This window comes from Nicotiana sylvestris, chromosome 6 (assembly GCF_000393655.2).
Source record: "Nicotiana sylvestris chromosome 6, ASM39365v2, whole genome shotgun sequence".
NCBI classification, from domain to species: domain Eukaryota; kingdom Viridiplantae; phylum Streptophyta; class Magnoliopsida; order Solanales; family Solanaceae; genus Nicotiana; species Nicotiana sylvestris.
In genome coordinates, this window is record NC_091062.1 from 104,518,743 (window position 1) to 104,532,049 (window position 13,307).

Below are 13,307 nucleotides of genomic sequence, written 5' to 3' on the forward strand. Positions count from 1 at the left end.
TTCGCCTCTGGTTCGAAACACACTTTGAAATTTATAGTTAAATGTTTATTTCAAATGCTAAGAAGGGAGGAGAAGAATACCTAAGATGCTCTTCTTTCGATTGCAACTTGTAGCATAGAATTACTGTTGCTTTTTAGAATGTGAACTAATTGAGGTTCTATCAGTATGCCCGATGAAGAATTCCTGAGACAAGATTGTGAGAAATGTGAGCACATGTACATTCATACAAAACGACTAAAGAACTGGAAAAGCAAGAAAAGTTGATAAGGGAATATATATAAAGTATTCGTTGTCCACAATTGTATTAACTGTGGCATGGAACTCGACATAGTGCATGTCTGTTAACGTGCAAATGGCATCAATCCTTGCACTGTAAATCTCATAGCACAGCAGAAACCTTGGATAAAAGGCCAACTCGATCATTCCCATGTAGTTCTAGAGCTGTCAAACCATTATAGCCTTTTGAACGTTAATGATGAATTACCCCAAGTGACTATTTAACAATAGCAAGAAATTTAGATTTATTTTAAACTCATTCAAGCACATTCGTAATGTATGTTAAATTGATATGATCATGCGTATCAAAAAATTGATGTCAAGTCAAACAAAGAACCCAAAGTAACATACTTTATATGCAATTATTGGAATCACAACTACATAAAAACTTGTTCAATGTAACTGATGATACTTCCGCCAGTAAACTTCTTTCCATCCAAGTCAATAATGTGATAAAGTACATATAAAAGAGAATTCGAATGGCATCAATCAATTAAAAGTGTTACTTAAAATTCTCCTACACTAAAACGTTTAATGAATTGTGCACACAGTAGATACAAGCTTTCTTAATTGCAATGATTAAAGTATATTACTGAAGACATATTACAAAAAATAAAGAAATACATTGCGACACTAATCGCTATTACTTACTTATTCCGTCATAGCACTGCAATCCAAGTCTATCATTAATATAATAGGTCAAAATTAGAAGTAAGAACAGTGAAGGATACTGGCTACTTCTCTTTCTTTGAGGTTGTAATGCATGAAACTTCTTTAATATTTTTATCCCAAAAGGATAAAATTCAAGAACTTAAACCCTAAAATCATGATTTTTGTAGCATAATTGAGAAAAAATCTTAGATTTTTGACCCTATTTTGCATATATCAAAAGAAAACGAACCCAACAGAAAGAAGAAGAAATTTAACTCCATAGAAAGAAGGCAGGAAATCAACATACATATGAACTTGCTGGTTAAAAGGATCATGGTAGGGTTTGTAAACCTGATTTTCGTACACTTTTGCTTCGTCGACCGGGTCTCCGCTACCACACTGTATCTCTGGCACAAAAGTGATTGTGCAACACTTCGGAGAGGAGATTAGAGTACTCTCACCAGAGAGTAGGAATACAATAAAAGACATAACATGGAGTACTGTACTGTGGTTTTGTTTGAAGGAGTAAGAGATCCTCAATAAAGAAGTGATGGTCGTGGAATCGTGGGTTTGGTTTTAGCGTCGATAAAAACTTTGCGCTTCTTGAAAGACATAGTGGAATAAAGAGAAAAAAAATAGAGTAGAAGAGACGTTTTTTAATCAGTGTCTTTTGTATGCGAAGTTTTAGTTTCTTTATGGTGTAAATCAGTGTAAAATACCAAAAAATTGTGGGAAAAGACAAGTGTTATTCCTAGTCAAATAAAAGTGCCACGTATCAGGCTAATTCCCCTGAATTTTATATATATATATATATATATATATATATATATATATATATATATATATATATATATATATATATATATATATAGATTAGTTTTTACTGTTCAAATTAAGGACATCTTAATTAAGTGAAACGTTTAATAGACGTTTAATCAAGTATCAAGAGAAAGAAATGTGTAAACAATAATTAGAATTGGGTGTCGAATTCTTTAAGCCGCTAAGAATTACTATACAATATGCACAAGAAACATGAGAGAATACCAAAAACACCATAGATAAATTGAAGAATTAATAAATTTACTGCTCTTTTTTCAGGAGCTAAGAGAAATTAAGGTATGCTTGTTTGATTGAAGCAAAATCCTTCATTCGAGCAAAATGACTCTAAATAGTTGAATTATATTAGACACAACCAAATACTGATGTGAAGGCTAAAAGAATATCTAGCATGAATGTAACACAATCAATCCTAAGACTTTATTGAATCAACAACGAAACTCCTAAGAAGATAAATTGCTAATTAACATACATCAGCATAAGGGAGGCCCTCCATTATCTTCGGTTCTTCGTTTTTCTTCTTTCTTTCAGTTTTTGCCCCCTTTTTCTTTTTCCTTTTTCTTCCTACTATTTTTTCTTTACTCCTTTTTTTTTCCTCCCTACACGCCACTTCTCCAACAAAAATCCACAATCAAATTTATTTTCTTCCAAAAATCACGCTAAACATCCTAAAAATGCCCCCAATCATCTCAGAAACTTTAATATCCTTACCAAATGATTATTTTTCATATAAAATCCTCACTGAAGAATTGCTCCCTTGCTCCCTGAATTAAAAAACAAAGATCACCAGTTAAGAGTTATCACCAAAAATATAATATTTGTGATATATACCTCAATCATGGTAAAAAGTAAAAACTTATCTGTAGTACCAGGTGTTTAACCAAGCCATGTGAGACATATTTCTTGCATATCTATTTTTTAACAATTCATCATAGTTAAGTGATATTTTTTTTTAATATGTTGGTTCTTAAGGTTACTTATTTGGATATATATAAACAGTCGGTGTGAATAAATATTTACCCCTGGGTAAGTAGTTACCCCTCATCATTGAACAAAGAAGGGCAATAATATTAAGAAATGTGGAACAACGAATTAGTGGAAGGAAAAAATATATACTTATATAGTTAGAGTAATAACCAATCATAGACTAAAAGTACTTCAACAAATTTTGCTAACAACAAACAAATTCAGAATCTATACGAAAGCCATTATATGATGTCAAATTGCGTTAGATGGTATGTCATATGAAACTAATTAGTTGTGGATATATGCTCAAATGAACGAAAATGAGATATCAATATAGCGCATCAATAGGCGAATTCTATTAGATTAGCACGACAATTTATTAAGGACCAATACCTGAACAACCAAATTAGGAATAACAAAATTTCTATAAACTTAATGCGTAATTTACTATAGTGTTAATATACGAAAAGCCAAAACATCAGAGCACTGACATGGATCTAAAAAATTGAAACTTGAAACTGAAATATCAACTACATATACTAAAAGACAGAATCAAGTTCATCTCAAAACGTAGGTCAAAATATTGCTTTTATTAAAATGATGAAACTCATCACCATGCGCTGCTATTATGTGGTAAATTAATTGGCGACTAAATTTCCTTCCTTACCCCTTTTGTAAAACCAGTAGTGTTCGAAACCACTATATTGCTGCCTCCATTAATTATTAAAGGCAATACAATGACCGAGTAGTTCCATTGCCAACAGTGTCATCAATTGTAGATGTCGAACCCTAAATCGAGTTTCTCACCGCCATATCGAATATTAAGCGGTAGTTTCATATAACGATTCTTTTGTTTATTTACTCAAGATTACTACCAGTCTTAATCTCTAACTATGGTGGCTCTGATACCAACTGTAAGATTATTAATCCACACTCATAGAAGAGATTAAAACACAAGCATAAACATAATCTTGGGTTAGAGTCCAAGGAAGTGTACCGTTAAACTCCATGTATTCAGCAGCGACAACAAACGACGATTAAGCCTGAGACTAACTTCCACAATCCACTAGCTACGCGCTCTCACAGTCGGGAGAACTTGGCTGATGGGACGTCTACCGTTACCACGTATTCAAGAGGCAGAATACGCTAGGGTTTTCTAATAGCTAGGGAAAGGGGGGTTGACCTCTATTTATAAAGAGTGTCTACCCATCACAGGCCAATAGTTATTGGCCTCACTTATCCACACACACAATATTTAATATTAGGCCTTTTATTTATCCACCACTTGGGCCACGTCACTATCCTTTCAAGCTGTAACCAATTAACGTAAGTCCAAATTCTAACATTTAAAAGTTATTGTAAATGATACTATATATGTTCCATTTTATAAGACTCAATTTTTTAAGGAGTCGAAGAAAATTTTCTTCTAACATAAACTTTTCATACATTTAATTAGGAATTACACGGTCTAATTTTTTCAGATAATTAATGAGAAAGTACAAATATGTATATGAAGAAGTAGAGAATGTCTAGTGGTAAAACTGTCAACTTTCAAGCACTTCCTTTGTTTCAAAAGAGAACTTGGTAAATTTTAATTATAATATTCTCATTTTTTTTTATGAAACTTCCTTATAGAAATGATATATTTAGTAGTATGTGTAAGTTGAAAGATTATACTTTGTTATATACAACTTCATTTTAGATCCCATTTTTATAATTAAATTAAATGCACATAAAACGAAACGAAGGGAGTAATACGTTACTGTACATAGTAGAGTGCAGTGCAATTCCTGTCAAATTGGGGCATGTGGTTCGAGAAAAAGATCCATTTGGAAAACAATTGGTCAGAATTGGAGACGTAGGACCCAAGACTTGTCACATCCCTTTCGGCCCATCTTCCTAGCTACTTTATGAACAAGTAAAAGAACCGCTCAGTGTCTTTAACAATCCGCTGTTCCCTTCATTTCAAGTTTCTACTATAAATAGCCTCCAATAGTTGCATTTTTTCGTTGTCCCTTCTTTCTTTTCTTATATATTGAAAAAAAAAAAAAAAACTTCTCCCAATAGTTTCCACATTCTCCCAGAGATCTGGTAATTTCAGAATTTGTTGCAGTTTTAAGTGTTTGTACTTTCCAGATTATGATTTTTCTCTTGTTTGTACTTGCAAGTTTCGTTAACGATGTTGTATGCTCTTTGTTCTCTTTCAAGTTTCTCCTAATGAGTTTTACCTTATTCAGATTTTGTTGCAGTTTTAGGCGTTCTCTTTTTTGTACTGCAAATATCTTTTTTCCATTTCATTTTTTCCCCTTGTTTGTAGTCGTGAGTTTCACTGATGATCCAATAATGTTTTTGGGTAAAAACTTGCCCGCACTTACACCAAATCATACTAATTTATTATGGTTACATTGCATGATAAGTTGAGATGAGAATGTCTATTGATTAACTTTGGTTTAGTGATAATCGTGTATGTAAAGATAGCCATTTCTACTCTCACCAAATGGGTATTCATATGTTTCAGATTTCGTTGCAGTTTTAGGAGTATGCTCGTCAAGTTTGTCTTTTTTCTTTCTTTTCTGTTTTGATCTTCCCCAATTTAAGGTTGTTTCGATTGAATGTCTTGTCCCTTTGAATCATTGTGTGGAAAAGGTTCAATCTGATCGTCTTCTTAATCGATCTATTTCTGCATGCTTTCTTAGCAAGAGTCAGTTAATGATGAATATACTCTTTTAGGACTATACCGATATTGTGGACATAGTCGGTTAAAGACTAGTATACTGTTTACAACCATGGTGCTTTGTTTCATCGTATATGGTTTCTCTTATTTCTCAAAGATCAAGAATGAATTTTGATCAACAGATGAAGTCCAGGTTCATTCAGGTTTCTGGTGAACTACTCAGAGAATACATTCTTGTTTTACTTATCAATTTTTCTTTCCCTGCAAATCTCTGTATCTTTCCAAGTTTATTGGAAGGGATATTGATTAGATTTTATTTCTTAGCTGCTAAGCAGTTTTATGTTTTTCTATTAGTAATTTGCTTCGAAACTCGAAAAGCCATGTTTGCATATTTTAGGTCTTCTCCCCCTGTATTATCCTATGTTGCTCGGACTCTCTAAAAATGACGCCGGGTGTGCAAAGACAGAGCCAAAATTTGAAGTTTATGTGTTCTGAATTTGCCCTGAACCCATAGCTCGTTTTAGTTACTGGGTTCACAGTGAATATTTAATGAATTTCCTTATACGATACATGATCTAAGCGAAAGTTAATGGGTTTTACCGAACCTGTAAAAAGTACACTAGCTCCGCCCCGGTGGTGCGTGTCAGATCCTCCAAAAGTACTACATTTTGAAGGATTCGACACGGGTGCGGTAACATTTTGGAGAGTCCACGTAACATAGGTATTATATGGACATTTTGGTCTCCCTTGTGTTGATCTGCATATGATAACAGTGAATCAATTACCTTAGAAGCATTTCCAAATATGTTTTCTGCTATATTCCTCCCCTTCATTCTTTGGAAGAGGATTCCTATTATAGAAGCACTAGAACATCTACTCTATTTCCTTCTTTCTATTGTTGGGGACATAACACTGATTATCAGTATTATATGCCACGAGTTTCAAATTTTAATTAAGCTTTATCCGCTCTCTTACTAGCCTTATTATCTGTGTTTTAGGAGAATCTCTATCACACTTAACCATTATATATTTAATTTCTGAGCCAAATACTAATTTTGATATTGTTTAAGATCCTTGGAACAAAATGGAGCATGAAGACAGCTACCAGCTAGTTTCAGAGCCAAAATATGAATGCCTTCTCTTTGGTAAGGCTTTATTTGTAACCTGTTCTCTTTACAAAAGAGATTGCCATGTGTAGCCATTCCTAAAGTTGCTTCTACCTCAATGTGCAGATGTTGATGATACACTTTATCCACTGAGATCCGGAATTTCAGCACAATGCACAAAGAATATCATTGGTAATTTAGTACTTTTCTTTAGTTTGATACTTCCCTGCATAATTGCTTCTTTGATAATTGTTTGTTGGATTAAATAATCAATAATCTTCTATTGGTTGCATCGTTTAGATTATATGGTTGAAAAGCTTGGCATAGATGAGGCTAAAGTTCCAGAAATGTGTGTAAGCTTATATAAGGAGTATGGAACAACCATGGCTGGTCTCAGGGTAAGATTATCACTTGTTTGAATTAACTATTCACAGTTAGTTTTAGCTGTCCATATTCTAAGCTTTGCATTCATTCTTTGCAGGCCATTGGTTATGACTTTGACTATGATGACTACCATAGGTACCCCTTCTTCTCTATGTTTCCTTGCACATCTCCTTATATTGTTTTCAAATGACAATTACCTAATCCGATCTTCTTTGACAGTTTTGTACATGGGAGATTACCTTATGAACTTTTGAAGACTGACCATGTTTTGAGGAATCTTTTGCATAGCTTGCCTGTTCGGAAAGTTGTAAGTTACACATTGTTACATAGAACTACAAACAAATACCTTAGTGACTGTTGACGATGTTGATGTAATGTTCATAGTTGTTGTGATTGAAACAGATATTTTCAAATGCGAATGAAGCCCATGTAGCAAAAGTTCTAAGCAGGCTGGGATTAGAGGACTGCTTTGATGATATCATATGCTTTGAGACTGTGAATCCTACTCGCGACAGCAGTGTTGCACAAGACAATATCAATGCCGGTGAGTTTTTAGGCAAAAATCTAATGCCATTCCTCTTGAAACAGTTGTAATATTATGACTAATATAGATACTGCTTCTCCTTCCAGAATCTGCTAGGACTCTGGTTGTTTGCAAACCCTTCGAAGAAGCCTATGAACAAGCCTTTAAAATAGCCAATATTAACCCTCAGAAGACGGTATGTTATTAGCCTCTCTTTCACTCTGGTGGTTGAGTCTGAATTACAATCTTTTACTGGTTTACATGAATTCTAACCTAATACTTTTATCTTTCTGCTTTCCTCAGCTGTTCTTTGATGACTCGGTCCGTAACCTTCAGACTGCTAAGCTCATGGGCCTTCATACAGTTTGGGTAAGTAAAATTACTTATTTTGGGAGCCAAAAAAAAAAGAAGGAAAAAAAAATTAATCTTCTTCCTTGTTAGTTGTTACTTTATGCTTATGAATTTCACTTATTTGGTATAGGTGGGAGCCTCACATAAAACAAAAGCTATAGATTATGCGCTAGAGAGCATTCATAACATGAAGGAAGCATTACCTGAGTTATGGGAAGATGTTAAACCAGATGTTCGCATCTCAGAAAAGACTGCAATTGAAGTGAGAGTTTAGCTGTGTGTAATCTCACAATAAAGACAACCAAATACTAGTGCTAGTATTTATTTAATTTCTTTTGCTATTTTACTTCTCTAGTTTCCTCATTTGCTTGTTAACGTGAATAACAGTAGTTTCATTGATTTCATCCCCTAACTGTATTATTATTGCTTAGTGGATGTGAAATCCTTAATGTGACTGTAAAAGCTTCTCCCTAAAAGTATGTTTTGGCATGTAAAGTTGATGATGGCTGTTGAAACGCGTTGAATAGAATGTATTTGGTTATCAATCCAATCACCTTTCATCTTCATTGTCGAGCTCCACTCTTCTTTTCTTGTGAATTGTTTTCTTGTGTAGAGGCACCATAAATATGATGTATGGGAAAAGTTAACTGCATAAAAGTTTCTCATGAATCTCCATACCATCAGTATGCAGATTGAGCCCACAGGTATATTTTATCTGTACCTATAGCATGGCAACCGTGATAGCATCATTACTAGTTAAACAAGAGTAGCTAGCTCCTTAAAGTAGAAAAAGGAAGGGAAAGAAAAGGCATTTAAACGTTACTGCCATAGAAGAATAAAGAATAGATGTAGTAGAGATGATCTTATACCAAGTCAACCAAGAGCCGGAAATTGCATTCCAAGAAAGACTTTGATTTCGATGACTAGTCACTGTTAATAATCGATCGCTAGTGTCACATCAATTGCAATTCTAGCTATAAAATGCTTCTCAGAAAACAGGTTTCCAATAAGAGAGAGCATATATAACTCGGCCTTTCCATCCCTGCAGCATTCAGTTGCCACCTTCATCCACCACAAAGTCCTTGCGGTATGGCCTTTTTACCTTGGCCCTCACGTGTTTTATTATGTCCTGGTTTAATGCCTAAAGCCAGCTCTCTGGTTTCTTAAACTGCCACTGTTTATATGGTTCTGGCCTCTCAACTGTTGCAGTACCTACAATGTTCATAATTTACTTCCCAAAAGTACCTTCTCATACAGCAATCTCTCTTGATTTTGCACGTTGCCTCCCTCATGTCAAACTGGAATAGCGCAAGGCGTCAACAATTCCATGAAGGAAAACATGAGGCTTCATTTGCTTAACCAATCATCCCTTGTACGCTAATTCATCAGAAACATTTATAAGCCTGTATAACTACAAGCTTCTCATCCCTATTTATCTTGAGATCCTCCAGCTTGATAGAATCCCGTCTCTTAGCCATATCATCATTATATATACTCAAAAGGCACATTAAATGCCTTGCAATAATTTGCTAGTCGATGCCCTGTCTCCTCAACTCTCTCATCTGGTCTGAAGCCAGATCTATTCCTGTAATGTCAGGGTAAGGATGCGTACAATAGACCCTTGTGGTCTGGCCTTTTCTCAGACCCTGCGCATAGCGACAACTTAGTGTACAGGGCTGCCGTTTTAATGTCAAGTTTCGGAGGTCCTGATGGCCTAAGGAAAATCCCCTGAATAAAACATGGCCATTGAAAACCATAAAGGATACCAAAATCAATAATGTGTTTCCTTTGTTAGCATCGCAATTAATTGGCTTGTTAGACATCTTCTTGAATGGGCATGCTGTAATGTACACCTGAAACATAGACAAGTTTAAGATCCAAAGTCAGTGACTTGAGAATAACCTGATCTTACTTATTATCTTAAATATTTTTAAAATTTCTTTTTAAGCAGAACTGGTTAACGTATCTTACCACTCAGCTTCTTCCACTAGCTGCTTCTTCCCTCTCTTAAACATCGTTTATCAAATAAGTACTAGTATAGCATTTTTCAAACCAAACGCCTACTTAGATAAATGTTGCAGGCTTTTGTTTGTTTAGCACAATTATCATTTGCTACCACTATGTACAAAGTTAAAATGCCAAACTCAAATTGTAATCTTTTGCACATCGATGAACAAAGACTACTGTGTTTTAATAAATTAGTTTCTCAGCACGTGCGTTGCACGTGTATGCCGAGTCAAGTAATATACAATTTCGTAATAATTTAAAAAAAATAAGAATTTAGGACGATTCCCAAAATTTTGTGTGGTATAGTCCACGTTATCTGCATGAACTTAGGCGACCGACCCCAAATCTTCTAAAAAAATTGTGCACCTAGAATAAGGGGCATGCAAGTTTTGGTGAATTATCAATGTGTATTCTGGTATGATGACTTATTTCTTTATCGAGCTCAAGAAAATCATCTTAACTTACGAAGATGCATGAAAATTTAATTAGGTACATATTATTTTTTTTTTACTTAATTTGATTTTATTTTAATTTTTAAATTTCAAAATGCCGAACGTTATAGCTTTAGCTAGCAAAAGAATTAAGCATTCGAAGTTTCATCGATTATTTGTAAGATTTTATCCACGACTTTCTCTTATAAGTTTCCTTCTTGAAGTTTAGATATCTTATTCCACAACTTATATAGGTTGCATTAAAAAAAGTACGACTAAGAAAACATGAATTGTTATCACTTGGGATTAATTTCTAAAAGATCGTGATTTATTTGTTTTTATCCTTAAATGTGTAAATTTCTTTCCTTGAAAATTCATTCATTGTCATGCTTAAACTTTGAAAGATGTAAAATTAAACCAAAGATATTATTAAATGCTCGGATATTTTTGTGAAATTATATATCCTATTCTGACTCTGTCAATTACACGGGTTTAATTTGATACATTCCTTCGCGAAATAAAATATATACTGGAAGCTCACAATGAAACTTCTTAACATAAAAGATGCATTTAGGAACTTTTTACAACTTATTATTAACTATGTGACGATGATTAATTGTAAGTAATGTATTAAAATCACCTAGAAAAATATTGTTCAATTAATAGTAAGGCTTAATGTGGCAGCCTGGTGCACTAAGCTCTTGCTATGCGCGGGATCCGGGGAAGGGCCGGACCACAAGGGTCTATTGTACGCAACCTTACTTTACCTTTCTGCAAGAGGCTATTTTCGCGGCTCGAACTCGTGACCTTCTGATCACAAGCAACAACTTTATCAGTTACGCTAAGGCTCCCCTTCAATAATACGACCTAATACTGCTAAAAATGTAATAAAACAAAAAAATTCAATCCATAAGTTATGGCAATAAATATATCTCCATTTTTGTATTAAAGTCTTAAGTAACCAATTTAAATTCCGCTTCTTCTATCTTATTATTTCAAATGATACATCTTTTATTATTTGAGTCATGCAATTTCACCCTTTATAATACCATTCCACATTCTATTTTTTTCAATATAAAAGAAAATATAAATATTTTTTGAAAAATAAAGTAACATATGCACAAACATATCTATACAATGGACTTTATTGTTATATCTTTATTTTGAGAGTACAATAAATAAGGCATGTATTTGAAGATGTCTTTATAGTAATTAGCTGCATATGTTTATCTCAACAAGAAAAATATGAATACTCAACATCTCCGGCATGCACATTGTGCTTATCAATATATAATACAAAATTTTCAAAATTACATTAATACTACGTACTAAAATATTTGGCTAAGTTATAAAAAATTAAAGAAAGTAGAAGTAGAATTTAGAGCAATCAAAACCTGATTAGAATGCAACATACCCCAAAACGTAGCCTAGACGAAAGTATTAGGTGTGATGCGATCAAATCATATTTTGTACCTAAACTTTACATAGTTGTCATTAGAAGGGAAATTAGTCGTTACAAATAGGAAGAAACTTAAAGCATTTTTATACACAACAAAGATACAAATAAAGAGTTATGACGCCCGATAAAGTTCTTTGTTAACTTTAGAAAAATTAGAGATACAAGAATAAAATTTACAATTATAATGCGACCAAAGAAGTACAAATATGAAATTCTTTTCGAGTGAAGGATATTCTCCTCATATTCATTGCCGTAATTGGGTTCTACCACACTAAACACAACTGTGTAGTAAGCATGTAAATATGTTTTTTCTATAGCGGTAAGTACAATGGGGTTTGGGGTTAATTATAGATACAACACATAAGTTGTTTATGTTAATTATTTATTCACTTCTTTCCAATCGACTCCAGCATAATATTTCTTATTGAATCACTGCTCACCTTGACCATATATTAATACTTTCTATTGCATCATAATTAAAAGGCGAATAACTTATTTTGCCGCTTAATTTATATTTTGTAATTAATTCTTTTGAACTGTCTGATTTATAAATTTTTTAAAAAACAAAAAGTAGAAAGATGTGAATAGAAATCTATGGAAAGATAAAAATCAATATTGTTAGAGACATACAATTGCCATGTCGTTTGACTTGTTACCTTTATATTGGAAACAAGATGAAGAAGAAGTGCTAGACATGAAATTTTAGTTCTAAAAAAATTATCGCTATGCTTGCTCAATATGTTCACTTGTGTACATCAATAGACACAAACGAAGAAAGCATCCCTCTAGAAATATGATTACAGAAGCTTGATGATATTATGGATATAAACTTTTTAACTTGCATTTAAAAGGGGTTATGCATCTAATAATTGTGGCTTGTGATCCTTCACGAGGGGTACTAAGGTTATTTGCCGTTAATTATTTTTAAATTTTAATTAATAGGGTATTTAAGTTAATTAAAGGGGTATTTTAATAATTTAACTTTTGACTAAGCTTCATGCTTTTAATATAATATAGATTAATTAAAAAACTGCAGTAAATGTTGCAGCATGAAAAAGTAACACGCTATAACTAACGAAATTTATATTTAGACGGTTTCATCCAACTTAAATTCTTTTGAATGACAAATGTGCTAAGGAACGGTTCATCAATCAAGAAATCCCAATTTGAACGATAATATCTTCAAAACACAACGCCACTTGTTACACCTGTCACTTTGATATTGGTGAAGCATATTTACTTTGAAAAAGAAAATTAACTATTCAAAGTGACCAAATACTAAAAAAACTAAATTTATTAGTGATTCCTTTTTCATTTTTCTCATCTTAAATAATAATTAGATGACTGTTTGCTGTTTCTATTGAAATTTTTTGTTACCCTTACTCAAGGAAATTTCCCTCAGATACAGATGACAAAGACGCAATTAAACTTAGATCTTGATGGATCAGCTGGGCTATACAATTATGGACATCTATTTTTGGGATGTAATCACTTAAAATTGCTTTATCAATTGGACCGTCTAATATAGTAAAAGCGTCCAGAAAATGACAAACGCAAAACAAAAAGGCGGCATACGATGTAAGAAGACATTATACTGTAATAAGTCAAATATTAAACCAAAAGGCAAATATGTATTCCAAAC

At 33.3% G+C, this 13,307-nt stretch overlaps 1 protein-coding gene across 1 annotated transcript; it reads left to right on the forward strand.

The window, feature by feature from the left end:
- The first annotated feature begins 4,730 nt into the window (after positions 1-4,730).
- Positions 4,731-8,334, forward strand: LOC104216486 (uncharacterized protein C24B11.05). Its single transcript, XM_009766534.2, has 10 exons — positions 4,731-4,821; positions 6,475-6,549; positions 6,637-6,702; positions 6,811-6,908; positions 6,992-7,029; positions 7,114-7,201; positions 7,297-7,438; positions 7,525-7,613; positions 7,721-7,786; positions 7,899-8,334. Exons 2-10 carry the CDS (start codon positions 6,489-6,491, stop codon positions 8,040-8,042), a joined length of 792 nt encoding a protein of 263 aa, XP_009764836.1. The 5' UTR covers positions 4,731-4,821; positions 6,475-6,488; the 3' UTR covers positions 8,043-8,334.
- Positions 8,335-13,307: the final 4,973 nt, after the last annotated feature.

Coding starts and splice junctions, on each gene's coding strand:
- LOC104216486 (XM_009766534.2), top strand. CDS start 6,489: ATGGAGCATGAAGACAGCTACCAGCTAGTTTCAGAGCCAAAATATGAA. Junction 6,550..6,636: donor ATATGAATGCCTTCTCTTTG/GTAAGGCTTTAT, acceptor CTCAATGTGCAG/ATGTTGATGATACACTTTAT. Junction 7,202..7,296: donor GCTTGCCTGTTCGGAAAGTT/GTAAGTTACACA, acceptor TGATTGAAACAG/ATATTTTCAAATGCGAATGA.